At 53.2% G+C, this 26,362-nt stretch overlaps 1 protein-coding gene across 1 annotated transcript; it reads right to left on the bottom strand.

Annotated features, from left to right (window-relative positions):
- Positions 1 to 599: 599 nt before the first annotated feature.
- Positions 600 to 20,652, bottom strand: gtdc1 (glycosyltransferase-like domain containing 1). Its single transcript, XM_072445380.1, has 12 exons — positions 20,599 to 20,652; positions 17,986 to 18,170; positions 17,749 to 17,916; positions 15,489 to 15,662; positions 15,069 to 15,413; positions 14,894 to 15,004; positions 7,415 to 7,524; positions 6,403 to 6,547; positions 3,408 to 3,478; positions 3,104 to 3,195; positions 2,900 to 2,953; positions 600 to 2,829 (listed from the first exon to the last, which is right to left on the bottom strand). The coding sequence occupies exons 1-12, from the start codon at positions 20,608 to 20,610 to the stop codon at positions 2,731 to 2,733; spliced, it is 1,566 nt and encodes a 521-aa protein (XP_072301481.1). The 5' UTR covers positions 20,611 to 20,652; the 3' UTR covers positions 600 to 2,730.
- Positions 20,653 to 26,362: the final 5,710 nt, after the last annotated feature.

The following is a 26,362-nucleotide window of genomic DNA, read 5'->3' as shown; positions in this document are numbered from 1 at the left end:
CAACATGAACTAAACCAGGTCTCAACATGAACTAAACCAGGTCTAAACCAGGTCTAAACCAGGTCTCAACATGAACTAAACCAGGTCTCAACATGAACTAAACCAGGTCTAAACCTAAGATAACCCGGACTAAACCTGGACTGAGTCTTTCATCGGTGTAAATTGCGCTCATGTGACAGTCGGAGTTGTCGTCATGTTTACTTTTATTTTGACAGTATTTGCACCATGTGATTGGTCATGTGACTGCCCCTCCCACTTTGACCTCTGTTGACCTCTGACCACTGTGCGTTTCCCAAAGCCAAGGCAAGAGTCCCGCCTTAGTCCAAAGAGACAGCGACTGGGACATTTTCAGAGGGTCACATGGGGTCACACATTCAGGGGTCACACATTCAGGGGTCACATGGGGTCACACATTCAGGGGTCACACATTCAGGGGTCACACATTCAGGGGTCACACATTCAGGGGTCACATGGGGTCACACATTCAGGGGTCACACATTCAGGGGTCACACATTCAGGGGTCACATGGGGTCACACATTCAGGGGTCACACATTCAGGGGTCACATGGGGTCACACATTCAGGGGTCACACATTCAGGGGTCACACATTCAGGGGTCACATGGGGTCACACATTCAGGGGTCACACATTCAGGGGTCACATGGGGTCACACATTCAGGGGTCACACATTCAGGGGTCACATGGGGTTACACATTAAGGGTGAGTGACATATTTAATGTATAGCCTTTATATGTTTATTGAGTTTTAAACTTAAGCTAATTCAAAAGAAATACAGATCCTTATTTTTTACATTCTAAAATGATCATGGTGCATTATGGGTAAATCCACCTGTTCAAGGCAGTGAAGGCTACATGCTACATGCTAACACATGTAGAACATGAACCTGGATGTCCTGCCACGCCCAGGCGCCTCGGCTTTGGGGAACCTCCTCTGCAGTCGCAGTGACGTGGAACATTTCACCTGCTGCCACGGCAACACAGCAGCCATCTTGTGACATGTGTGGCCCCCTGTGGGCGGAGCCATCTTGTGACATGTGTGGCCCCCTGTGGGCGGAGCCATCTTTTGACATATGCCCCTCCCACAGGGGGCCACGAGTCCAGATGATATATGTTCTCCTACTGGACGGATGAGGCATTACACCCACATGTTTCCTTAAATACAAATGTGTTTTTCACTTATGTTTGACACAAAATGGCCGCTTTGTGCTGCAGTTTCTCCTTAAACTTGTGACGGTCTTTCACCTTTTGTTTCCTGTGTAATTCTGTAAAAAGTGTTATAAAAATGAACCTTAAACTCACTTTATTAAAATATTAACCTAAAAAATGTTTCTTCTGTTTTCAACATGTGTTCAGTCTGTGTCTGTGTCTATGTTCAGTCTGTGTCTGTGTCTATGTTCAGTCTGTGTCTGTGTCTGTCTGTGTCTGTGTTCAGTCTGTGTCTGTGTTCAGTCTGTGTCTGTGTTCAGTCTGTGTCCGTGTTCAGTCTGTGTCCGTGTTCAGTCTGTGTCCGTGTTCAGTCTGTGTCTGTGTCCGTGTTCAGTCTGTGTCCGTGTTCTGTGTCTGTGTCTATGTTCAGTCTGTGTCTGTGTCTATGTTCAGTCTGTGTCTGTCTGTGTCTGTGTTCAGTCTGTGTCCGTGTTCAGTCTGTGTCCGTGTTCAGTCTGTGTCCGTGTTCAGTCTGTGTCCGTGTTCAGTCTGTGTCCGTGTTCAGTCTTTGTCTGTGTCCGTGTTCAGTCTGTGTCCGTGTTCTGTGTCTGTGTCTATGTTCAGTCTGTGTCTGTGTCTATGTTCAGTCTGTGTCTGTCTGTGTCTGTGTTCAGTCTGTGTCCGTGTTCAGTCTGTGTCCGTGTTCAGTCTGTGTCCGTGTTCAGTCTGTGTCCGTGTTCAGTCTGTGTCCGTGTTCAGTCTGTGTCCGTGTTCTGTGTCTGTGTCCATGTTCTGTGTCTGTGTTCAGTCTGTGTCTGTGTTCAGTCTGTGTCTGTGTTCAGTCTGTGTCCGTGTTCAGTCTGTGTCCGTGTTCAGTCTGTGTCCGTGTTCAGTCTGTGTCCGTGTTCAGTCTGTGTCCGTGTTCAGTCTGTGTCTGTGTCCGTGTTCTGTGTCTGTGTCTGTGTTCAGTCTGTGTCTGTGTTCTGTCTGTGTCTGTGTTCTGTCTGTGTCTGTGTTCTGTCTGTGTCTGTGTTCTGTCTGTGTCTGTGTTCTGTCTGTGTCTGTGTTCTGTCTGTGTCTGTGTTCTGTCTGTGTCTGTGTTCAGTCTGTGTCTGTGTTCAGTCTGTGTCTGTGTTCAGTCTGTGTCTGTGTCCGTGTTCAGTCCGTGTCTGTTCAGTCTGTTTCTGTGTCCGTGTTCAGTCCGTGTCTGTCCGTGTTCAGTCTGTGTCCGTGTTCAGTCTGTGTTCAGTCTGTGTCTGTGTCCGTGTTCAGTCTGTGTCTGTGTCCGTGTTCTGTCTGTGTCTGTGTCCGTGTTCTGTCTGTGTCTGTGTCTGTGTTCAGTCTGTGTCTGTGTTCAGTCTGTGTCTGTGTTCAGTCTGTGTCTGTGTCCGTGTTCAGTCCGTGTCCGTGTTCAGTCTGTGTCTGTGTCCGTGTTCTGTCTGTGTCTGTGTCTGTGTTCAGTCTGTGTCTGTGTTCAGTCTGTGTCTGTGTTCAGTCTGTGTCTGTGTCCGTGTTCAGTCCGTGTCCGTGTTCAGTCTGTGTCTGTGTCCGTGTTCAGTCTGTGTTCAGTCTGTGTCTGTGGTGCTGCGAGATAGGGCCGTTTCTGCTGCCGTGTGAGAAACAGCACCAGTCAGGTGCAGACAGGTGCAGACAGGTGCAGACAGGTGCAGTCAGGTGCAGACAGGTGCAGTCAGGTGCAGTCAGGTGCAGTCAGGTGCAGTCAGGTGCAGACAGTAGCTCCATAAACTGAGGCTTCAGAGTCGCCCATGAAAACTGAGACGTGTCGACCTGAAGCAGAAAAGAGTTCAAATTATTGGAGAAAAAGTCTGGGATAATTTAGAAAATATTACAAGAAATTGGAATTGAAACAACAGACAATTTTTGAGCAAAAGGTGACAGGAGCAGACAGGTGCAGACAGGTGCAGACAGGTGCAGTACCTGGACAGTGTGAGTCCGGACGAGTTCTGGTCTTTTGCAGAATCGTGTCAGTTTGTTGCAGAGCTGATCTGGACTTCTGTATCTGTACTGATCTGAGGAAGGTGCAACGACAGGCGCAGCGACAGGTGCAGACAGGGACAATGTGAGCTCGGGTAAAGAGGGTCAGTGGAATATTACAGGTCAACACACGGAATGTTCCCTCTTTCTCAGAATTATAAGTATTAAAAGTGGCAGGTGCGGCAGGTGCGGCAGGTGCGGCAGGTGCAGACTATAAACAAGGCTTTAGTGCTAAACTTGACTTTACCTGGGAATAATTCTGGATAAACCAGAGCATCAGGAACGAGAGGGAAACAGCCACAGTGAACCGCCTCTATCCTGAAAGGTCAAAGGTCACTGTGTTAGCCTCTATCCTGAAAGGTCAAAGGTCACTGTGAACCGCCTCTATCCTGAAAGGTCAAAGGTCACTGTGTTAGCCTCTATCCTGAAAGGTCAAAGGTCACTGTGTTAGCCTCTATCCTGAAAGGTCAAAGGTCACTGTGAACCGCCTCTATCCTGAAAGGTCAAAGGTCACTGTGTTAGCCTCTATCCTGAAAGGTCAAAGGTCACTGTGAACCGCCTCTATCCTGAAAGGTCAAAGGCCACAGTGAACCGCCTCTATCCTGAAAGGTCAAAGGTCACTGTGTTAGCCTCTATCCTGAAAGGTCAAAGGTCACAGTGAACCGCCTCTATCCTGAAAGGTCAAAGGTCACTGTGAACCGCCTCTATCCTGAAAGGTCAAAGGTCACTGTGAACCGCCTCTGTCCTGAAAGGTCAAAGGTCACTGTGTTAGCCTCTATCCTGAAAGGTCAAAGGTCACTGTGTTAGCCTCTATCCTGAAAGCAGGAGTAAAGCAGGACTAAAGCAGGACTAAAGCAGGACTAAAGCAGGACTAAAGCAGGACTAAAGCAGGTCTAAAGCAGGTCTAAAGCAGGACTAAAGCAGGACTAAAGCAGGTCTAAAGCAGGACTAAAGCAGGTCTAAAGCAGGTCTAAAGCAGGTCTAAAGCAGGTCTAAAGCAGGACTAAAGCAGGACTAAAGCAGGACTAAAGCAGGACTAAAGCAGGACTAAAGCAAGACTAAAGCAGGACTAAGCAGGACTAAAGCAGGACTAAAGCAGGTCAAAAGCAGGACTAAAGCAGGACTAAAGCAGGACTAAAGCAGGTCTAAAGCAGGACTAAAGCAGCACTAAAGCAGGTCTAAAGCAGGACTAAAGCAGGACTAAAGCAGGACTAAAGCAGGTCTAAAGCAGGACTAAAGCAGGACTAAAGCAGGACTAAAGCAGGACTAAAGCAGGTCAAAAGCAGGACTAAAGCAGGTCTAAAGCAGGACTAAAGCAGGACTAAAGCAGGACTAAAGCAGGACTAAAGCAGGTCAAAAGCAGGACTAAAGCAGGACTAAAGTAGGACTAAAGCAAGACTAAAGCAGGACTAAAGCAGGACTAAAGCAGGTCAAGAGCAGGACTAAAGCAGGTCTAAAGCAGGACTAAAGCAAGACTAAAGCAGGACTAAAGCAGGTCTAAAGCAGGACTAAAGCAGGACTAAAGCAGGACTAAAGCAGGTCAAAAGCAGGACTAAAGCAGGACTAAAGTAGGACTAAAGCAAGACTAAAGCAGGACTAAAGCAGGACTAAAGCAGGTCAAGAGCAGGACTAAAGCAGGTCTAAAGCAGGACTAAAGCAGGACTAAAGCAGGACTAAAGCAGGTCTAAAGCAGGACTAAAGCAGGACTAAAGCAGGACTAAAGCAAGACTAAAGCAGGACTAAAGCAGGACTAAAGCAGGTCAAAAGCAGGACTAAAGCAGGACTAAAGCAGGACTAAAGCAGGACTAAAGCAGGACTAAAGCAAGACTAAAGCAAGACTAAAGCAGGACTAAAGCAGGACTAAAGCAGGTCAAAAGCAGGACTAAAGCAGGTCTAAAGCAGGACTAAAGCAGGTCTAAAGCAGGACTAAAGCAGGACTAAAGCAAGACTAAAGCAGGACTAAAGCAGGTTTAAAGCAGGACTAAAGCAGGACTAAAGCAGGACTAAAGCAGGACTAAACCAGGACTAAAACAGGACTAAAGCAGGACTAAAACAGGTCTAAAGCAGGACTAAAGCAGGACTAAAGCAGGACTAAAGCAGGTCTAAAGCAGGACTAAAGCAGGTCTAAAGCAGGACTAAAGCAGGTCTAAAGCAGGACTAAAGCAGGACTAAAGCAGGACTAAAGCAAGACTAAAGCAGGTCAAAAGCAGGACTAAAGCAGGTCAAAAGCAGGACTAAAGCAGGACTAAAGCAGGACTAAAGCAGGACTAAAGCAAGACTAAAGCAGGACTAAAGCAGGACTAAAGCAGGACTAAAGCAGGACTAAAGCAGGTCAAAAGCAGGTCTAAAGCAGGACTAAAGCAGGACTAAAGCAGGACTAAAGCAGGTCTAAAGCAGGACTAAAGCAGGACTAAAGCAGGACTAAAACAGGACTAAAACAGGACTAAAGCAGGACTAAAGCAGGACTAAAGCAGGACTAAAGCAGGACTAAAGCAGGTCTAAAGCAGGACTAAAGCAGGTCTAAAGCAGGACTAAAGCAGGACTAAAGCAGGACTAAAGCAGGACTAAAGCAGGTCTAAAGCAGGTCTAAAGCAGGACTAAAGCAGGACTAAAGCAGGACTAAAGCAGGACTAAAACAGGACAAAAGCAGGACTAAAGCAGTACTAAAGCAAGACTAAAGCAGGACTAAAGCAGGTCTAAAGCAGGACTAAAGCAGGACTAAAGCAGGACTAAAGCAGGTCTAAAGCAGTACTAAAGCAAGACTAAAGCAGGACTAAAGCAGGTCTAAAGCAGGACTAAAGCAGGACTAAAGCAGGACTAAAGCAGGTCAAAAGCAGGACTAAAGCAGGACTAAAGCAGGTCTAAAGCAGGACTAAAGCAGGACTAAAGCAGGTCTAAAGCAGGACTAAAGCAGGTCTAAAGCAGGACTAAAGCAGGACTAAAGCAGGTCTAAAGCAGGACTAAAGCAGGACTAAAGCAGGACTAAAGCAGGACTAAAGCAGGTCTAAAGCAGGACTAAAGCAGGACTAAAGCAGGACTAAAGCAGGTCTAAAGCAGGACTAAAGCAGGACTAAAGCAGGACTAAAGCAGGACTAAAGCAGGTCTAAAGCAGGACTAAAGCAGGACTAAAGCAGGACTAAAGCAGGACTAAAGCAGGACTAAAGCAGGACTAAAGCAGGACTAAAGCAGGTCTAAAGCAGGTCTAAAGCAGGACTAAAGCAGGACTAAAGCAGGACTCTTACATGGAGACGCCGTAGAACTCGTGCTTGGCCGTGGACAGGACCAGGTCGGACTCACTCAGGACTCTATAGAAGTCGTCTTTGTTCTGGAGGAAGTCCCAGTGAAGAATGTTCTCCTGAAGAAGGTCTCGGGACTCAGCGAAGACCTCTGCGACAGACACAGGGTCAGGATCTAAACCAGGTCTAAGGGCCGGACACACGGGGCCCGGGGGCCGAACACACGGGGCCCGGACACACGGGGCCCGGACACACAGGGGCCCGGACACACGGGGCCCGGACACACGGGGCCCGGACACACGGGGCCCGGACACACGGGGCCCGGACACACGGGGCCCGGACACACGGGGCCCGGACACACGGGGCCCGGACACACAGGGGCTGTTTCACTAAATCTCGGGCGTTACGAGTTCAAGTCTTTTATTTCCAGACTGGACCTGGAGGACGAAAGTGTCTTTCACTCTGAGGACGAAAGTATTCAATTTTGAAGTAACCGAGACATAAACAAAGAAATGCTTGGTCACATGCTCACACAGAGTACCTCACACAGAGTACCTCACACAGAGTACCTCACACAGAGTACCTCACACACAGAACCTCACACACAGAGTACCTCACACAGAGTACCTCACACACAGAGTACCTCACACAGAGTACCTCACACACAGAATACCTCACACAGAGTACCTCACACACAGAGTACCTCACACAGAGTACCTCACACAGAGTACCTCACACACAGAGTACCTCACACAGAGTACCTCACACAGAGTACCTCACACAGAGTACCTCACACACAGAGTACCTCACACAGAGTACCTCACACAGAGTACCTCACACACAGTACCTCACACACAGAATACCTCACACACAGAATACCTCACACAGAGTACCTCACACACAGAGTACCTCACACAGAGTACCTCACACACAGAGTACCTCACACAGAGTACCTCACACACAGAGTACCTCACACACAGAGTACCTCACACAGAGTACCTCACACAGAGTACCTCACCTGGCTCCTCGGAGAACCTCTCCCCGAGCACAGAGACTCTGAAGTCCAGACCTCGGTCTTTGAGTCGGAGCAGGACCCAGAAGAACAGAGCCGGGTCTTTGTCGTGTTCCCTGAAATACAGAGTTTAGTCCTGGTTTAGACCTGGTTTAGACCTGGTTTAGACCTGGTTTAGTCCTGGTTTAGTCCTGGTTTAGTCCTGCTTTAGACCTGGTTTAGTCCTGGTTTAGTCCTGGTTTAGTCCTGGTTTAGTCCTGGTTTAGACCTGGTTTAGACCTGGTTTAGACCTGGTTTAGTCCTGGTTTAGTCCTGGTTTAGTCCTGCTTTAGACCTGGTTTAGTCCTGGTTTAGTCCTGGTTTAGTCCTGGTTTAGTCCTGGTTTAGACCTGGTTTAGACCTGGTTTAGACCTGGTTTAGACCTGGTTTAGACCTGGTTTAGTCCTGGTTTAGACCTGGTTTAGACCTGGTTTAGACCTGGTTTAGACCTGGTTTAGTCCTGGTTTAGTCCTGGTTTAGACCTGGTTTAGACCTGGTTTAGTCCTGCTTTAGTCCTGCTTTAGTCCTGCTTTAGACCTGGTTTAGTCCTGGTTTAGACCTGGTTTAGACCTGGTTTAGACCTGGTTTAGACCTGGTTTAGACCTGGTTTAGTCCTGCTTTAGTCCTGCTTTAGACCTGGTTTAGACCTGGTTTAGACCTGGTTTGGACCTGGTTTAGTCCTGGTTTAGACCTGGTTTAGACCTGGTTTAGACCTGGTTTAGACCTGGTTTGGACCTGGTTTAGACCTGGTTTAGACCTGGTTTAGTCCTGGTTTGGACCTGGTTTAGACCTGGTTTAGTCCTGGTTTAGTCCTGGTTTAGTCCTGGTTTAGACCTGGTTTAGACCTGGTTTAGTCCTGGTTTGGACCTGGTTTAGACCTGGTTTAGACCTGGTTTAGTCCTGGTTTAGACCTGGTTTAGACCTGGTTTAGACCTGGTTTAGACCTGGTTTAGTCCTGGTTTAGACCTGGTTTGGACCTGGTTTAGACCTGGTTTAGTCCTGGTTTAGACCTGGTTTAGACCTGGTTTAGACCTGGTTTAGACCTGGTTTAGACCTGGTTTAGTCCTGCTTTAGTCCTGGTTTAGACCTGGTTTAGACCTGGTTTAGTCCTGGTTTAGTCCTGCTTTAGTCCTGGTTTAGACCTGGTTTAGTCCTGGTTTAGACCTGGTTTAGACCTGGTTTAGACCTGGTTTAAACCTGGTTTAGACCTGGTTTAGACCTGGTTTAGTCCTGCTTTAGTCCTGCTTTAGACCTGCTTTGGACCTGGTTTGGACCTGGTTTGGACCTGGTTTAGACCTGGTTTAGACCTGGTTTAGTCCTGGTTTAGACCTGCTTTAGACCTGGTTTAGACCTGGTTTAGACCTGGTTTAGTCCTGGTTTAGACCTGGTTTAGTCCTGCTTTAGACCTGGTTTAGACCTGGTTTAGACCTGGTTTAGACCTGGTTTAGACCTGGTTTGGACCTGGTTTAGACCTGGTTTAGTCCTGGTTTAGACCTGGTTTGGACCTGGTTTAGACCTGGTTTAGTCCTGGTTTAGACCTGGTTTAGTCCTGGTTTAGACCTGGTTTAGTCCTGGTTTAGACCTGGTTTAGACCTGGTTTAGACCTGGTTTAGTCCTGGTTTGGACCTGGTTTAGACCTGGTTTAGTCCTGGTTTAGACCTGGTTTAGTCCTGCTTTAGACCTGGTTTAGTCCTGGTTTAGACCTGGTTTAGTCCTGGTTTAGACCTGGTTTAGTCCTGGTTTAGACCTGGTTTAGTCCTGGTTTAGACCTGGTTTAGTCCTGGTTTAGTCCTGGTTTAGACCTGGTTTAGACCTGGTTTAGTCCTGGTTTGGACCTGGTTTAGACCTGGTTTAGTCCTGGTTTAGACCTGGTTTAGACCTGGTTTAGACCTGGTTTAGACCTGGTTTAGACCTGGTTTAGTCCTGGTTTGGACCTGGTTTAGACCTGGTTTAGTCCTGGTTTAGACCTGGTTTGGACCTGGTTTAGACCTGGTTTAGTCCTGGTTTAGACCTGGTTTAGACCTGGTTTAGACCTGGTTTAGACCTGGTTTAGACCTGGTTTAGTCCTGGTTTAGACCTGGTTTGGACCTGGTTTAGACCTGGTTTAGTCCTGGTTTAGACCTGGTTTAGACCTGGTTTAGACCTGGTTTAGACCTGGTTTAGACCTGGTTTAGACCTGGTTTAGACCTGGTTTGGACCTGGTTTGGACCTGGTTTGGACCTGGTTTAGTCCTGGTTTAGACCTGGTTTGGACCTGGTTTAGACCTGGTTTAGTCCTGGTTTAGACCTGGTTTAGACCTGGTTTAGACCTGGTTTAGTCCTGCTTTAGTCCTGGTTTAGACCTGGTTTAGACCTGGTTTAGTCCTGCTTTAGTCCTGCTTTAGACCTGGTTTAGTCCTGGTTTAGACCTGGTTTAGACCTGGTTTAGACCTGGTTTAAACCTGGTTTAGACCTGGTTTAGTCCTGGTTTAGTCCTGGTTTAGTCCTGCTTTAGACCTGGTTTGGACCTGGTTTGGACCTGGTTTGGACCTGGTTTAGACCTGGTTTAGACCTGGTTTAGACCTGGTTTAGACCTGGTTTAGACCTGGTTTAGACCTGGTTTAGACCTGGTTTAGTCCTGGTTTAGACCTGGTTTAGACCTGGTTTAGACCTGGTTTAGTCCTGGTTTAGACCTGGTTTAGTCCTGGTTTAGACCTGGTTTAGTCCTGCTTTAGACCTGGTTTAGACCTGGTTTGGACCTGGTTTAGACCTGGTTTGGACCTGGTTTAGACCTGGTTTAGTCCTGGTTTAGACCTGGTTTGGACCTGGTTTAGACCTGGTTTAGACCTGGTTTAGACCTGGTTTAGTCCTGGTTTAGACCTGGTTTAGTCCTGGTTTAGACCTGGTTTAGTCCTGGTTTGGACCTGGTTTAGACCTGGTTTAGTCCTGGTTTAGACCTGGTTTAGTCCTGCTTTAGACCTGGTTTAGACCTGGTTTAGTCCTGGTTTAGACCTGGTTTAGTCCTGGTTTAGACCTGGTTTAGACCTGGTTTAGTCCTGGTTTAGACCTGGTTTAGACCTGGTTTAGTCCTGGTTTGGACCTGGTTTAGACCTGGTTTAGTCCTGGTTTAGACCTGGTTTAGTCCTGGTTTAGTCCTGGTTTAGACCTGGTTTAGTCCTGGTTTGGACCTGGTTTAGACCTGGTTTAGTCCTGGTTTAGACCTGGTTTGGACCTGGTTTAGACCTGGTTTAGTCCTGGTTTAGACCTGGTTTAGACCTGGTTTAGACCTGGTTTAGTCCTGGTTTAGACCTGGTTTGGACCTGGTTTAGACCTGGTTTAGTCCTGGTTTAGACCTGGTTTAGACCTGGTTTAGACCTGGTTTAGACCTGGTTTAGACCTGGTTTAGTCCTGGTTTAGACCTGGTTTAGACCTGGTTTAGACCTGGTTTAGTCCTGGTTTAGACCTGGTTTAGACCTGGTTTAGACCTGGTTTAGACCTGGTTTAGACCTGGTTTAGACCTGGTTTAGTCCTGGTTTAGACCTGGTTTAGTCCTGGTTTAGACCTGGTTTGGACCTGGTTTAGACCTGGTTTAGTCCTGGTTTAGACCTGGTTTAGACCTGGTTTAGACCTGGTTTAGACCTGGTTTAGACCTGGTTTAGTCCTGGTTTAGACCTGGTTTAGACCTGGTTTAGACCTGGTTTAGTCCTGGTTTAGACCTGGTTTAGACCTGGTTTAGACCTGGTTTAGACCTGGTTTAGACCTGGTTTAGACCTGGTTTAGTCCTGGTTTAGACCTGGTTTAGTCCTGGTTTAGACCTGGTTTGGACCTGGTTTAGACCTGGTTTAGTCCTGGTTTAGACCTGGTTTAGACCTGGTTTAGACCTGGTTTAGACCTGGTTTAGACCTGGTTTAGACCTGGTTTAGTCCTGGTTTAGACCTGGTTTAGACCTGGTTTAGACCTGGTTTAGACCTGGTTTAGACCTGGTTTAGTCCTGGTTTAGACCTGGTTTAGACCTGGTTTAGACCTGGTTTAGACCTGGTTTAGACCTGGTTTAGTCCTGGTTTAGACCTGGTTTGGACCTGGTTTAGACCTGGTTTAGTCCTGGTTTAGACCTGGTTTAGACCTGGTTTAGACCTGGTTTAGACCTGGTTTAGACCTGGTTTAGACCTGGTTTAGTCCTGGTTTAGACCTGGTTTAGTCCTGGTTTAGACCTGGTTTGGACCTGGTTTAGACCTGGTTTAGACCTGGTTTAGACCTGGTTTAGACCTGGTTTAGACCTGGTTTAGTCCTGGTTTAGACCTGGTTTAGACCTGGTTTAGACCTGGTTTAGACCTGGTTTAGACCTGGTTTAGTCCTGGTTTAGACCTGGTTTAGACCTGGTTTGGTTTCTTCACCACAACAGTCGATGCAGCGACTGCAGCGATCCAACTGTCAATCACACGCTCCATCCTTCACTCACTCTGAACAAGACCCCGAGATACATGAACTCCTCTACTTGGGGAGGACAAGGACGCCCCACCCACCTGGAGAGGACAAGGACCCCCCACCCACCTGGAGAGGACAAGGACTCCCCACCCACCTGGAGAGGACAAGGACTCCCCACCCACCTGGAGAGGACAAGGACCCCCCACCCACCTGGAGACGGCAAGACACCTTTTTCCGGTTGAGAACCATGGCCTCGGATTTGGAGATGATTCTCATCCCAGACGCTTCCCTCTCGTCCCAGTGCAGCTGCAGGTCCGGGTTTGATGGAGCCATCAGGACAACATCGTCTGCAAACAGCAGAGATGAGATCCTGTGGTCCCCAAACCCTCCGACCCCTGACCACACCCTCTGACCCCTGACCACACCCTCCGACCCCTGACCACACCCTCCAACCCCTGACCTCACCTTCTGACCACACCCTCCGACCCCTGACTGCGCCAGAAATTCTGTCCATAAAAATTATGAACAGAACCGGTGACAAAGCGCAGCCCTGAGGAGTCCAACATGCACTGGGAACAGGTCTGACTTACTGCCGGCAATGCGAACACAGCTCCTGCTCCGGTCATACAGGGACCGGACAGCCCTGAGCAAAGGGCCCCGGACCCCGTACTCCCGGAGCACCCCCAAAGGACACCCCAAGGGACACGGTCGAAAGCCTTCTCCAGATCCACAAAGCACATGTGGACTGGTTGGGCAAACTCCCATGAACCCTCGAGCACCCGATGGAGGGTCTAGAGCTGGTCCAGTGTTCCACCACCAGGACCTAAACCTGCTCCTCCTGAATCTGAGGTTCTGAGATTCTCCAGTACCTGGAATAGACCTTATGGGAGGCTGAGGAGTGTGATCCCTCTGTAGTTGGAACACACCCTCCGGTCCCCCTTCTTGAACAGAGGGACCACCACCCCGGTCTGCCAGTCCAGAGGCACGGTCCCCGACCGCCACGCCCTGTTGCAGAGACGTGTCAACCAAGACAGTCCTACAACATCCAGATACTTTAGGTCCTCAGGATCTCATCCACCCCCGGAGCCACTGAAGAGTTTAACAACCTCAGTGACTTCAGCTTGGGTGATGGATGAGCCAGCCTCTGAGTCCCCGGTCTCTACTTCCTCTTCAGAAGACGTGACTCAGGGATTAAGGAGATCCTCAAAGTATTCCTTCCACCGTCCGACGACATCCCCAGTCGAGGTCAGCAGGCCTCCACTCGCACCGTAAACGGTGTTGGAGAGGCACTGCTTCCCCTTCCTGAGGCGCCGGACGGTTTGCCAGAATTTCTTTGGTGCCGACCGATAGTCCTCCTCCATGGCCTCCCCGAACTCCTCCCAGGCCCGGGTTTTTGCCTCTGCGACAGCACGAGCTGCGGCTCGCCTGGCCTGCCGATACCTGTCGATGACCTCAGGAGACCTACAAGCCAGAGTGGCCTGATAGGCCTCCTTCTTCAGTCTGACGACATCCCTTACTCCGGTGTCCACCACCGGGTTCGGGGGTTGCCGCCACAGCAGCCACCGGAGACCTTGCGACCACAGCTTCGAGCAGCCGCATCAACAATGGAGGCGGAGAACATGGTCCACTCGGACTCAATGTCCCCAACCTCCCCCGGGACATGGGAGAAGCTCTCCCGGAGGTGCGAATTGAATACCCTACTGACAGAGGGCTCCACTAGACGTTCCCAACAGACCCCCACAATGCACTTGGGCCTGCCAAGTCTGTCCGGCTTCCTCCTTCGCCAGCGGATCCAACTCACCACCAGGTGGTGATCGGTTGACAGCTCCGCCCCTCTCTTCACCCGAGTGTCCAAGACACGCGGCCGGAGGTCTGATGACACGACAACAAAGTCGATCATTGACCTCCAGCCTGTGTCCTGGTGCCATGTGCACTGATGAACACTTGTGCTTGAACATGGTGTTCGTTATTGACAATCTGTGGCACAAAAGTCCAATAACTGAACACCGCTCGGGTTCAGATCGGGGACGCCGTTCTTCCCGATCACCCCTCTCCAGGTGTCACTGTCATTGCCCACGTGGGCGTTGAAGTCCCCCAGTAGAACAACGGAGTCCCCGGTCGGTGCACTGTCCAGTACCCCTCCCAAGGACTCCAAGAAGGCCGGGTACTCTGCACTGCTGTTCGGCCCGTAGGCCGCCACAACAGTGAGAGACCTGTCCCCCACCCGAAGGCGGAGGGACGCGACCCTCTCGTTCACTGGGGTGAACTCCAACACGTGGCGGCTGAGCTGAGGGGCTATAAATCCACACCAGCCCCGCCTCTCCCCGCGGGCAACACCAGAGAAGTGGAGCGTCCAGCCCGTCTCGAGGAGATGGTTCCAGAGCCCAAACTGTGCGTGGAGGTGAGGCCGACTATATCTAGTCGATATCGCTCAACCTCCCGCACAAGCTCAGGCTCCTCCCCCCAGCGAGGTGACATTCCATGTCCCCAGAGTTAGTCTCTGTGTCTGGAGATCTGGTTGCCGAGGCCCCTGCCGTCGACAGCCGCCCAGATCTCTCTGCACCGGCCCCTTATGGATCCTCCTGTGGGTGGTGGGCCCACGGGAGGGCGGCCCCACGTCGCTCTTTCGGGCTGTGCCAGGCCGGGCCCCGTGGGGTAAGACCCGGCCACCAGGCGCTCGCCATCGAGCACCCATCCCAGGCCTGGCTCCAGGATGGGGCCCCGGTGACGCCGATCCGGGCGACGTAAACGGCCTTGTTTTTGTTGTCATCATAAGAGGCTTCTGAACCGATCTTTGTCTGACCTGTCACTTAGGACCTGTTTGCCTTGGGAGATCCGACCAGGGGCTTGAAGCCCCCGACAACATGGCTCCTGGGATCATTCGGGCGCTCAAACCCCTCCACCACGTTAAGGTGTCGGTTCAAGGAGAGGCAGAACGTGCCGCGGTCATCTCCTGTCGAGGTCAGAATGGGGCGAAGTCTGGCCCTGTCCTAGTCAATCATGTTGTTTTGAAATGATTGATTGTAAGTGTCTGGAGTCTCACCATCTGTGGGGCCACACGATGTGCAGGGGCCGGACCTGCTCTGGGCCTCGGTCCAGGCCCGGACCTTGAGCCACTCTTGGCTCTAGACCTGGCACTGAAGCGGCTTCAGAGCTGGAAAAAAATATATGAAATGTAAATTTGAAAAAATATTGGGTCCAGGTCCAGGTCCTGGTACCATGGCTCATGTCGGTGGCTCTGGTCCTGGACCTGGTCCTGGTCCTGGTCCTGGTTCTGGTCCTGGTTCTGGTTCTGGTTCTGGTTCTGGTTCTGGTCCTGGTCCTGGTCCTGGTCCTGGTCCTGGACCTGGACCTGGACCTGGACCTGGACCTGGTCCTGGTCCTGGACCTGGTCCTGGTTCTGGTTCTGGTTCTGGTCCTGGTCCTGGTCCTGGTCCTGGTCCTGGACCTGGACCTGGACCTGGACCTGGACCTGGTCCTGGTCCTGGTCCTGGTCCTGGACCTGGTCCTGGACCTGGTCCTGGACTCCAGGTCGTCTCTGACGTTTGTGTTCAGGAAGAAAACTGAAACAGGACAAACACATGATTACGTTGCTTCTGTTTTGGTGTTTCTGGCTCAGATGAAGTCCAGAGACTCACGACTGGACGTGGGGCAGGTCCAGAGGGAAGAACAGGACTCGGGACTTGGATCTGATCTGGGATTCTAGGTCTCGAGGTCTGTGGTCCGGGATCTGCTTGAGGAAAGACTTCAGAGAACCAACGAACGAGTCCAAGTTAAACCTGGAGTTAAAAACCACGTGATCTGCAACGAGACTGAGAGAAACGGGGTCTGAAACAAGGTCTAGAACAGGGTCTGAAACGGTCTGAAACAGGGTCTAGAACAGGGTCTGAAACGGTCTGAAACAGGGTCTGAAACAGGGTCTGGAACAAGGTCTGAAACAGGGTCTGAAACAGGGTCTGGAACAGGGTCTGGAACAGGGTCTGGAACAGGACTGAAACAGGGTCTGAAACAGGTCTGAAACAGGGTCTAGAACAGGGTCTAGAACAGGGTCTGAAACAGGACTGAAACAGGGTCTGAAACAGGTCTGAAACAGGGTCTGAAACAGGGTCTGAAACAGGGTCTGAAACAGGGTCTAGAACAGGGTCTGAAACAGGACTGAAACAGGGTCTGGAACAGGGTCTGGAACAGGGTCTGGAACAGGACTGAAACAGGGTCTGGAACAGGGTCTGGAACAGGGTCTGGAACAGGGTCTGAAACAGGGTCTAGAACAGGTCTGAAACAGGGTCTAGAACAGGGTCTGAAACAAGACTGAAACAGGACTGAAACAGGGTCTGAAACAGGGTCTAGAACAGGGTCTGAAACAGGACTGAAACAGGGTCTGAAACAGGGTCTAGAACAGGTCTGGAACAGGGTCTGGAACAGGTCTGGAACAGGTCTGGAACAGGGTCTGAAACAGGGTCTGAAACAGGGTCTAGAACAGGTCTGAAGCAGGGTCTAGAACAGGTTTGGAACAGGACTGAAACAGGGACTGAAACAGGGACTGAAACAGGGTCTGAAACAGGGTCTAGAACAGGGTCTGAAACATGACTGAAACAGGGTCTAGAACAGGTTCTGAAACAGGACTGAAACAGGGTCTGAAACAGGGTCTAGAACAGGGTCTGAAACAGGACTGAAACAGGGTCTAGAACAGGGTCTGAAACAGGACTGAAACAGGACTGAAACAGGGTCTAGAACAGGGTCTGAAACAGGACTGAAACAGGGTCTGAAACAGGGTCTAGAACAGGGTCTAGAACAGGGTCTAGAACAGGGTCTGAAACAGGATTGAAACAGGGTCTGAAACAGGGTCTGAAACAGGTCTGAAACAGGTCTGAAACAGGGTCTGAAACAGGGTCTAGAACAGGGTCTGAAACAGGGTCTAGAACAGGTCTAGAACAGGGTCTGGAACAGGGTCTGGAACAGGTCTAGAACAGGTCTAGAACAGGTCTGAAACAGGGTCTAGAACAGGTTTGGAACAGGACTGAAACAGGGACTGAAACAGGGTCTGAAACAGGGTCTAGAACAGGGTCTAGAACAGGGTCTGAAACAGGACTGAAACAGGGTCTAGAACAGGGTCTGAAACAGGACTGAAACAGGACTGAAACAGGACTGAAACAGGGTCTAGAACAGGGTCTGAAACAGGACTGAAACAGGGTCTTAAACAGGGTCTAGAACAGGGTCTGAAACAGGTCTGAAACAGGGTCTGAAACAGGACTGAAACAGGGTCTAGAACAGGGTCTGGAACAGGGTCTAGAACAGGGTCTGGAACAGGGTCTAGAACAGGTCTAGAACAGGGTCTGGAACAGGTCTGGAACAGGTCTGGAACAGGTCTAGAACAGGTCTAGAACAGGTCTGAAACAGGGTCTAGAACAGGTTTGGAACAGGACTGAAACAGGGACTGAAACAGGGTCTCAAACAGGGTCTAGAACAGGGTCTGAAACAGGACTGAAACAGGGTCTAGAACAGGTTCTGAAACAGGACTGAAACAGGGTCTGAAACAGGGTCTAGAACAGGGTCTGAAACAGGGTCTGAAACAGGGTCTGGAACAGGGTCTGGAACAGGGTCTAGAACAGGGTCTGGAACAGGTCTTGAACAAGGTCTGGAACAGGTCTGGAACAGGTCTGAAGCAGGGTCTAGAACAGGTCTGGGACAGGTCTGGGACAGGGTCTGGAACAGGGTCTAGAACAGGGTCTAGAACAGGGTCTGGAACAGGGTCTAGAACATGGTCTAGAACAGGGTCTGGAACAGGTCTTGAACAGGTCTTGAACAAGGTCTGGAACAGGTCTGGAACAGGTCTGAAGCAGGGTCTAGAACAGGTCTGGGACAGGTCTGGAACAGGGTCTAGAACAAGTCTGGACTCACCAGGACAGGATCTGGTTGTAGCCGTACTGAAAGTCCCGCTCCTGGTTCTTCTGGCGAGGATAAACCAGTTGGTTCTCGTGGAAATACAGGACTTTCTTGAGTCCGGCCAAGTCCGGCCTCAGAGCCACGAGTTCACAGAGGTTCAGGACCGAAGAGCAGAACAGGACTCTGCAAAACAGGTCTGGGTCAGTCCTGGTCCGGTCCTGGTCCGGTCCTGGTCCGGTCCTGGTCCAGTACCTGTACTGATGGATCCGGGGCAGGTTCTGGCTGTAGACCAAGGCCGAGGTCCTGGCTCTCCAGTGCCACTTCTTACTGGGCAAAGTCCAGAGAGTCCAGTTCGAGTCCTGGACCAGAAGATCCATGAGCTGTTTGTGAGACCCGCCATAGAACGGCTCCAGGAGCAGAACCGGACCAGAACCAGCCTGAGAAGAGACCGAGGTTAGACCAGGACCAGGACCAGGACCAGGACCAGCACCAGGACCAGGACCAGGACCAGGACCAGGACCAGAACCAGCCTGAGAAGAGACCGAGGTTAGACCAGGACCAGGACCAGGACCAGGACCAGCCTGAGAAGAGACCAGGACCAGGACCAGGACCAGGACCAGGACCAGCACCAGGACCAGGACCAGGACCAGGACCAGGACCAGGACCAGGACCAGGACCAGGACCAGCCTGAGAAGAGACCGAGGTTAGACCAGGACCAGGACCAGGACCAGGACCAGGACCAGGACCAGGACCAGGACCAGGACCAGGACCAGGACCAGGACCAGAATCAGCCTGAGAAGAGACCGAGGTTAGACCAGGACCAGGACCAGGACCAGGACCAGACTGAGACCGTTTGTTGAACTCATTAAAGTTCCTGATGTGACAAATGTTCAAATAAAGTTTGAAATGAAGGAGATAAAGAGGAACAAAGGCGCTGCAGCTCCATCATAATGAGCTGATAAGAACGTCCTCTACAACACGCTAAAGGAGAGGCCCCTGAGCAGCGGTCAGTGAGGGGTCACTTACCATGTAGGCCTAAACCAGCTGAAGCACCGGTCAGTGAGGGGTCACTTACCATGTAGGCCTAAACCAGCTGAAGCACCGGTCAGTGAGGGGTCACTTACCATGTAGGCCTAAACCAGCTGAAGCACCGGTCAGTGAGGGGTCACTTACCATGTAGGCCTAAACCAGCTGAAGCACCGGTCAGTGAGGGGTCACTTACCATGTAGGCCTAAACCAGCTGAAGCACCGGTCAGTGAGGGGTCACTTACCATGTAGGCCTAAACCAGCTGAAGCACCGGTCAGTGAGGGGTCATTTACCATGTAGGCCTAAACCAGCTGAAGCACCGGTCAGTGAGGGGTCACTTACCATGTAGGCCTAAACCAGCTGAAGCACCGGTCAGTGAGGGGTCACTTACCATGTAGGCCTAAACCAGCTGAAGCACCGGTCAGTGAGGGGTCACTTACCATGTAGGCCTAAACCAGCTGAAGCACCGGTCAGTGAGGGGTCATTTACCATGTAGGCCTAAACCAGCTGAAGCACCGGTCAGTGAGGGGTCACTTACCATGTAGGCCTAAACCAGCTGAAGCACCGGTCAGTGAGGGGTCACTTACCATGTAGGCCTAAACCAGCTGAAGCACCGGTCAGTGAGGGGTCACTTACCATGTAGGCCTAAACCAGCTGAAGCACCGGTCAGTGAGGGGTCACTTACCATGTAGGCCTAAACCAGCTGAAGCACCGGTCAGTGAGGGGTCACTTACCATGTAGGCCTAAACCAGCTGAAGCACCGGTCAGTGAGGGGTCACTTACCATGTAGGCCTAAACCAGCTGAAGCACCGGTCAGTGAGGGGTCATTTACCATGTAGGCCTAAACCAGCTGAAGCACCGGTCAGTGAGGGGTCACTTACCATGTAGGCCTAAACCAGCTGAAGCACCGGTCAGTGAGGGGTCATTTACCATGTAGGCCTAAACCAGCTGAAGCACCGGTCAGTGAGGGGTCACTTACCATGTAGGCCTAAACCAGCTGAAGCACCGGTCAGTGAGGGGTCACTTACCATGTAGGCCTAAACCAGCTGAAGCACCGGTCAGTGAGGGGTCACTTACCATGTAGGCCTAAACCAGCTGAAGCACCGGTCAGTGAGGGGTCACTTACCATGTAGGCCTAAACCAGCTGAAGCACCGGTCAGTGAGGGGTCATTTACCATGTAGGCCTAAACCAGCTGAAGCACCGGTCAGTGAGGGGTCACTTACCATGTAGGCCTAAACCAGCTGAAGCACCGGTCAGTGAGGGGTCATTTACCATGTAGGCCTAAACCAGCTGAAGCACCGGTCAGTGAGGGGTCACTTCTCGCCAGTTTCAATATTTTGAAGCAAAACGTTCACATTTTAACCATTTGTAGCCCCGCCCCTTTGTCAACGCAGTTGTAAAAGGGGGCGTGGCCGCAGCGCTAGTCCAAAAGTACCCGTATGACCGTCTGCAATGGAGACTAAACGTGTTAAGCCTGTAAACACACGCTAAACTCGCTGTTCTTGCCGGTAAACGGGGCCGTTCTTGCCGGTAAACGGGGCCGTTCTTGCCGGTAAACGGGGCCGTTTTTGCCGGTAAACGGGGCCGTTCTTGCCGGTAAACGGGGCCGTTTTTGCCGGTAAACGGGGCCGTTCTTGCCGGTAAACGGGGCCGTTCTTGCCGGTAAACGGGGCCGTTCTTGCCGGTAAACGGGGCCGTTCTTGCCGGTAAACGGGGCCGTTCTTGCCGGTAAACGGGGCCGTTCTTGCCGGTAAACGGGGCCGTTCGCACTTTTCTCCGGTGAATGATTTTAAACACGATAAAAAAAACAGTTCCAAACAGCAGCACGTGAACTTACCACTTCCTGCATCAGTGCGTTCTTGTGGTGACGTCATCACGCTACTTAAAGAGACAGCCACTCCACAGAGCCCCTCTGTCCCTCAGGAGCCCCTCTGTCCCTCAGGAGCCCCTCTGTCCCTCCAGGAGCCCCTCTGTCCCTCAGGAGCCCCTCTGTCCCTCCAGGAGCCCCTCTGTCCCTCCAGGAGCCCCTCTGTCCCTCAGGAGCCCCTCTGTCCCTCCAGGAGCCCCTCTGTCCCTCAGGAGCCTCTGTCCCTCAGGAGCCTCTGTCCCTCAGGAGCCTCTGTCCCTCAGGAGCCTCTGTCCCTCAGGAGCCCCTCAGTATCTGGACATTGTCAAACACAAAGGGCAGAACATCTATTAGAATTCCCTTCTGAGTGTGATTTATAATAAATGTCATTTATAATAAATGTCATTTATTATAAATGTCATTTATAATAAATGTCATTTATAATAAATGTCATTTATTATAAATGTCATTTATAATAAATGTGATTCATAATAAATGTCATTTATTATAAATGTCATTTATAATAAATGTCATTTATTATAAATGTCATTTATAAAATGCCATCAATCATGTCTTGTCCTGATCAGCAGCAACAACCTTTTCATAAAAGTGTTTCAGGCAGAAACTCTGTTCTGTGGTTCCAGAGATCATCTCTGCAGCCGCTCCAGTCACTGCGGAAACCGGGCCTACACCGGCCTACACCGGCCTACACCGGCCTACACCGGCCTACACTGGCCTACACTGGCCTACACCGGGCCTAAACCGGCCTACACCAGGCTACACCGGCCTACACCGGCCTACACTGGCCTACACCAGGCCTACACTGGCCTACACCGGGCCTAAACCGGCCTACACCAGGCTACACCGGCCTACACCGGCCTACACTGGCCTACACCAGGCCTACACTGGCCTACACCGGGCCTAAACCGGCCTACACCAGGCTACACCGGCCTACACCGGCCTACACTGGCCTACACCAGGCCTACACCGGCCTACACCGGCCTACACCGGCCTACACTGGCCTACACCGGGCTACACTGGCCTACACCAGGCCTACACCAGGCCTACACCGGGCCTACACCGGCCTACACTGGCCTACACCGGCCTACACTGGCCTACACCAGGCCTACACCGGGCCTACACCGGCCTACACTGGCCTACACTGGCCTACACCGGGCCTAAACCGGCCTACACCAGGCTACACCGGCCTACACCGGCCTACACTGGCCTACACCAGGCCTACACTGGCCTACACCGGGCCTACACCGGCCTACACCGGCCTACACCGGCCTACACTGGCCTACACCAGGCCTACACCGGCCTACACCGGCCTACACCGGCCTACACTGGCCTACACCGGGCTACACTGGCCTACACCAGGCCTACACCAGGCCTACACCGGGCCTACACCGGCCTACACTGGCCTACACCGGCCTACACTGGCCTACACCAGGCTACACTGGCCTACACCAGGCCTACACCGGGCCTACACCGGCCTACACCGGCCTACACCTCATAAAGAATGAAGACACAGCTGCACTCGGCTTGTGGCTTCAGTCTGGAGTAAAAAAACAGGATTGACACAGATTAAAGACTAATTCTGTTTTAATCCCACAAGACGTTTGATCTCACACTTTTCTAATCCACTTCTCACCCAAACATCTGCACAATCTGCATTTCAGCCCCCCCAGGAGGAGCACCCGCAGGAGGAGCACCCGCAGGAGGAGCACCCCCAGGAGGAGCACCCGCAGGAGGAGCACCCGCAGGAGGAGCACCCGCAGGAGGAGCACCCCCAGGAGGAGCACCCGCAGGAGGAGCACCCGCAGGAGGAGCACCCGCAGGAGGAGCACCCGCAGGAGGAGCACCCGCAGGAGGAGCACCCCCAGGAGGAGCACCCCCAGGAGTAGCACCCCCAGGAGGAGCACCCGCAGGAGGAGCACCCGCAGGAGGAGCACCCCAGGAGGAGCACCCCCAGGAGGAGCACCCCAGGAGGAGCACCCGCAGGAGGAGCACCCCCAGGAGGAGCACCCGCAGGAGGAGCACCCCCAGGAGGAGCACCCGCAGGAGGAGCACCCCCAGGAGGAGCACCCGCAGGAGGAGCACCCCAGGAGGAGCACCCCAGGAGGAGCACCCGCAGGAGGAGCACCCGCAGGAGGAGCACCCGCAGGAGGAGCACCCCAGGAGGAGCACCCGCAGGAGGAGCACCCGCAAGAGGAGCACCCCCAGGAGGAGCACCCCAGGAGGAGCACCCGCAGGAGGAGCACCCGCAAGAGGAGCACCCCCAGGAGGAGCACCCGCAGGAGGAGCACCCCCAGGAGGAGCACCCGCAGGAGGAGCACCCGCAGGAGGAGCACCCGCAGGAGGAGCACCCGCAAGAGGAGCACCCCCAGGAGGAGCACCCCAGGAGGAGCACCCGCAGGAGGAGCACCCCCAGGAGGAGCACCCGCAGGAGGAGCACCCGCAGGAGGAGCACCCCCAGGAGGAGCACCCGCAGGAGGAGCACCCCCAGGAGGAGCACCCGCAGGAGGAGCACCCGCAGGAGGAGCACCCGCAGGAGGAGCACCCCCAGGAGGAGCACCCGCAGGAGGAGCACCCGCAGGAGGAGCACCCGCAAGAGGAGCACCCCCAGGAGGAGCACCCCCAGGAGGAGCACCCGCAGGAGGAGCACCCGCAGGAGGAGCACCCGCAGGAGGAGCACCCCCAGGAGGAGCACCCGCAGGAGGAGCACCCCCAGGAGGAGCACCCCCAGGAGGAGCACCCGCAGGAGGACCACCCGCAGGAGGAGCACCCGCAGGAGGAGCACCCGCAAGAGGAGCACCCCCAGGAGGAGCACCCCCAGGAGGAGCACCCGCAGGAGGAGCACCCCCAGGAGGAGCACCCGCAGGAGGAGCACCACAGGAGGAGCACCCCCAGGAGGAGCACCCCAGGAGGAGCACCCGCAGGAGGAGCACCCGCAAGAGGAGCACCCCCAGGAGGAGCACCCCCAGGAGGAGCACCCGCAGGAGGAGCACCCGCAGGAGGAGCACCCGCAGGAGGAGCACCCCCAGGAGGAGCACCCGCAGGAGGAGCACCCCCAGGAGGAGCACCCGCAGGAGGAGCACCCGCAAGAGGAGCACCCCCAGGAGGAGCACCCGCAGGAGGAGCACCCCCAGGAGGAGCACCCCCAGGAGGAGCACCCCAGGAGGAGCACCCGCAGGAGGAGCACCCGCAAGAGGAGCACCCCCAGGAGGATCACCCGCAGGAGGAGCACCCCCAGGAGGAGCACCCGCAGGAGGAGCACCCCCAGGAGGAGCACCCGCAGGAGGAGCACCCGCAGGAGGAGCACCCCCAGGAGGAGCACCCGCAGGAGGAGCACCCGCAGGAGGAGCACCCGCAAGAGGAGCACCCGCAGGAGGAGCACCCGCAGGAGGAGCACCCGCAGGAGGAGCACCCCCAGGAGGAGCACCCGCAGGAGGAGCACCCGCAGGAGGAGCACCCGCAGGAGGAGCACCCCCAGGAGGACCACCCCCAGGAGGAGCACCCGCAGGAGGAGCACCCGCAAGAGGACCACCCGCAGGAGGAGCACCCGCAGGAGGAGCACCCCCAGGAGGAGCACCCGCAGGAGGAGCACCCGCAGGAGGAGCACCCCCAGGAGGAGCACCCGCAGGAGGAGCACCCGCAGGAGGAGCACCCGCAAGAGGAGCACCCGCAGGAGGAGCACCCGCAGGAGGAGCACCCCCAGGAGGAGCACCCGCAGGAGGAGCACCCGCAGGAGGAGCACCCGCAAGAGGAGCACCCGCAGGAGGAGCACCCCCAGGAGGAGCACCCGCAGGAGGACCACCCCCAGGAGGAGCACCCCAGGAGGAGCACCCGCAGGAGGAGCACCCCAGGAGGAGCACCCCCAGGAGGAGCACCCGCAAGAGGAGCACCCGCAGGAGGAGCACCCGCAGGAGGAGCACCCGCAGGAGGAGCACCCCCAGGAGGAGCACCCGCAGGAGGAGCACCCGCAGGAGGAGCACCCGCAGGAGGAGCACCCGCAGGAGGAGCACCCGCAGGAGGAGCACCCCCAGGAGGAGCACCCGCAGGAGGAGCACCCGCAGGAGGAGCACCCGCAGGAGGAGCACCCCCAGGAGGACCACCCCCAGGAGGAGCACCCGCAGGAGGAGCACCCGCAGGAGGAGCACCCCCAGGAGGAGCACCCGCAGGAGGAGCACCCGCAAGAGGAGCACCCCCAGGAGGAGCACCCGCAGGAGGACCACCCGCAGGAGGAGCACCCGCAGGAGGAGCACCCGCAAGAGGAGCACCCCCAGGAGGAGCACCCCCAGGAGGAGCACCCGCAGGAGGAGCACCCCCAGGAGGAGCACCCCCAGGAGGAGCACCCGCAGGAGGAGCACCCCCAGGAGGAGCACCCGCAGGAGGAGCACCACAGGAGGAGCACCCCCAGGAGGAGCACCCCCAGGAGGAGCACCCGCAGGAGCTTTGGTCCTGCTTTAGACCTGTTTTAGTCCTGCTTTAGTCCTGCTTTAGTCCTGCTTTAGACCTGCTTTAGTCCTGCTTTAGACCCGCTTTAGTCCTGTTTTAGACCTGTTTTAGTCCTGCTTTAGTCCTGCTTTAGTCCTGCTTTAGACCTGCTTTAGTCCTGCTTTAGTCCTGTTTTAGTGCTGTTTTAGTCCTTGGTCAGATCCGTGTTGCTTGTGGCCTTCGAGGAAGAGTTTTAATTAAAGTCAGATTAAACATCTGTCTTCGTTAAGACCTGGATTAGACCTGGTCCTCATCAGGATTAGGACCTGTTTAACGAGGTCTCGGACTTGGACTGAGGGGCCGGCCACAGACACAGTCTAAACCTGGACTAAACCTGGACTAAACCTGGACTAAACCTGGACTAAACCTGGTCTAAACCTGGACTAAACCTGGACTAAACCTGGACTAAACCTGGTCTAAACCTGGTCTAAACCTGGTCTAAACCAGGTCTAAACCTGGTCCAAACCTGGACTAAACCTGGTCTAAACCTGGACTAAACCTGGACTAAACCTGGACTAAACCTGGTCTAAACCTGGACTAAACCTGGTCTAAACCTGGACTAAACCTGGACTAAACCTGGACTAAACCTGGACTAAACCTGGTCTAAACCTGGTCTAAACCTGGTCTAAACCTGGACTAAACCTGGACTAAACCTGGTCTAAACCTGGACTAAACCTGGTCTAAACCTGGTCTAAACCTGGACTAAACCTGGACTAAACCTGGTCTAAACCTGCTCTAAACCTGGACTAAACCTGGACTAAACCTGGTCTAAACCTGGACTAAACCTGGACTAAACCTGGTCTAAACCTGGTCTAAACCTGGTCTAAACCTGGACTAAACCTGGACTAAACCTGGACTAAACCTGGTCTAAACCTGGTCTAAACCTGGACTAAACCTGGTCTAAACCTGGACAAAACCTGGACTAAACCTGGACTAAACCTGGACTAAACCTGGACTAAACCTGGTCTAAACCTGGTCTAAACCTGGTCTAAACCTGGACTAAACCTGGACTAAACCTGGTCTAAACCTGGACTAAACCTGGTCTAAACCTGGTCTAAACCTGGACTAAACCTGGACTAAACCTGGTCTAAACCTGCTCTAAACCTGGACTAAACCTGGACTAAACCTGGTCTAAACCTGGACTAAACCTGGACTAAACCTGGTCTAAACCTGGTCTAAACCTGGTCTAAACCTGGACTAAACCTGGACTAAACCTGGACTAAACCTGGTCTAAACCTGGTCTAAACCTCGTCCA

This window comes from Eucyclogobius newberryi, unplaced genomic scaffold (genome assembly GCF_026437365.1).
Source record: "Eucyclogobius newberryi isolate DKJ021-1_F unplaced genomic scaffold, fEucNew1.0.hap1 SCAF_14, whole genome shotgun sequence".
Classification (NCBI taxonomy): Eukaryota; Metazoa; Chordata; class Actinopteri; order Gobiiformes; family Gobiidae; genus Eucyclogobius; species Eucyclogobius newberryi.
This window is presented reverse-complemented; position numbering and strand designations above follow the sequence as displayed.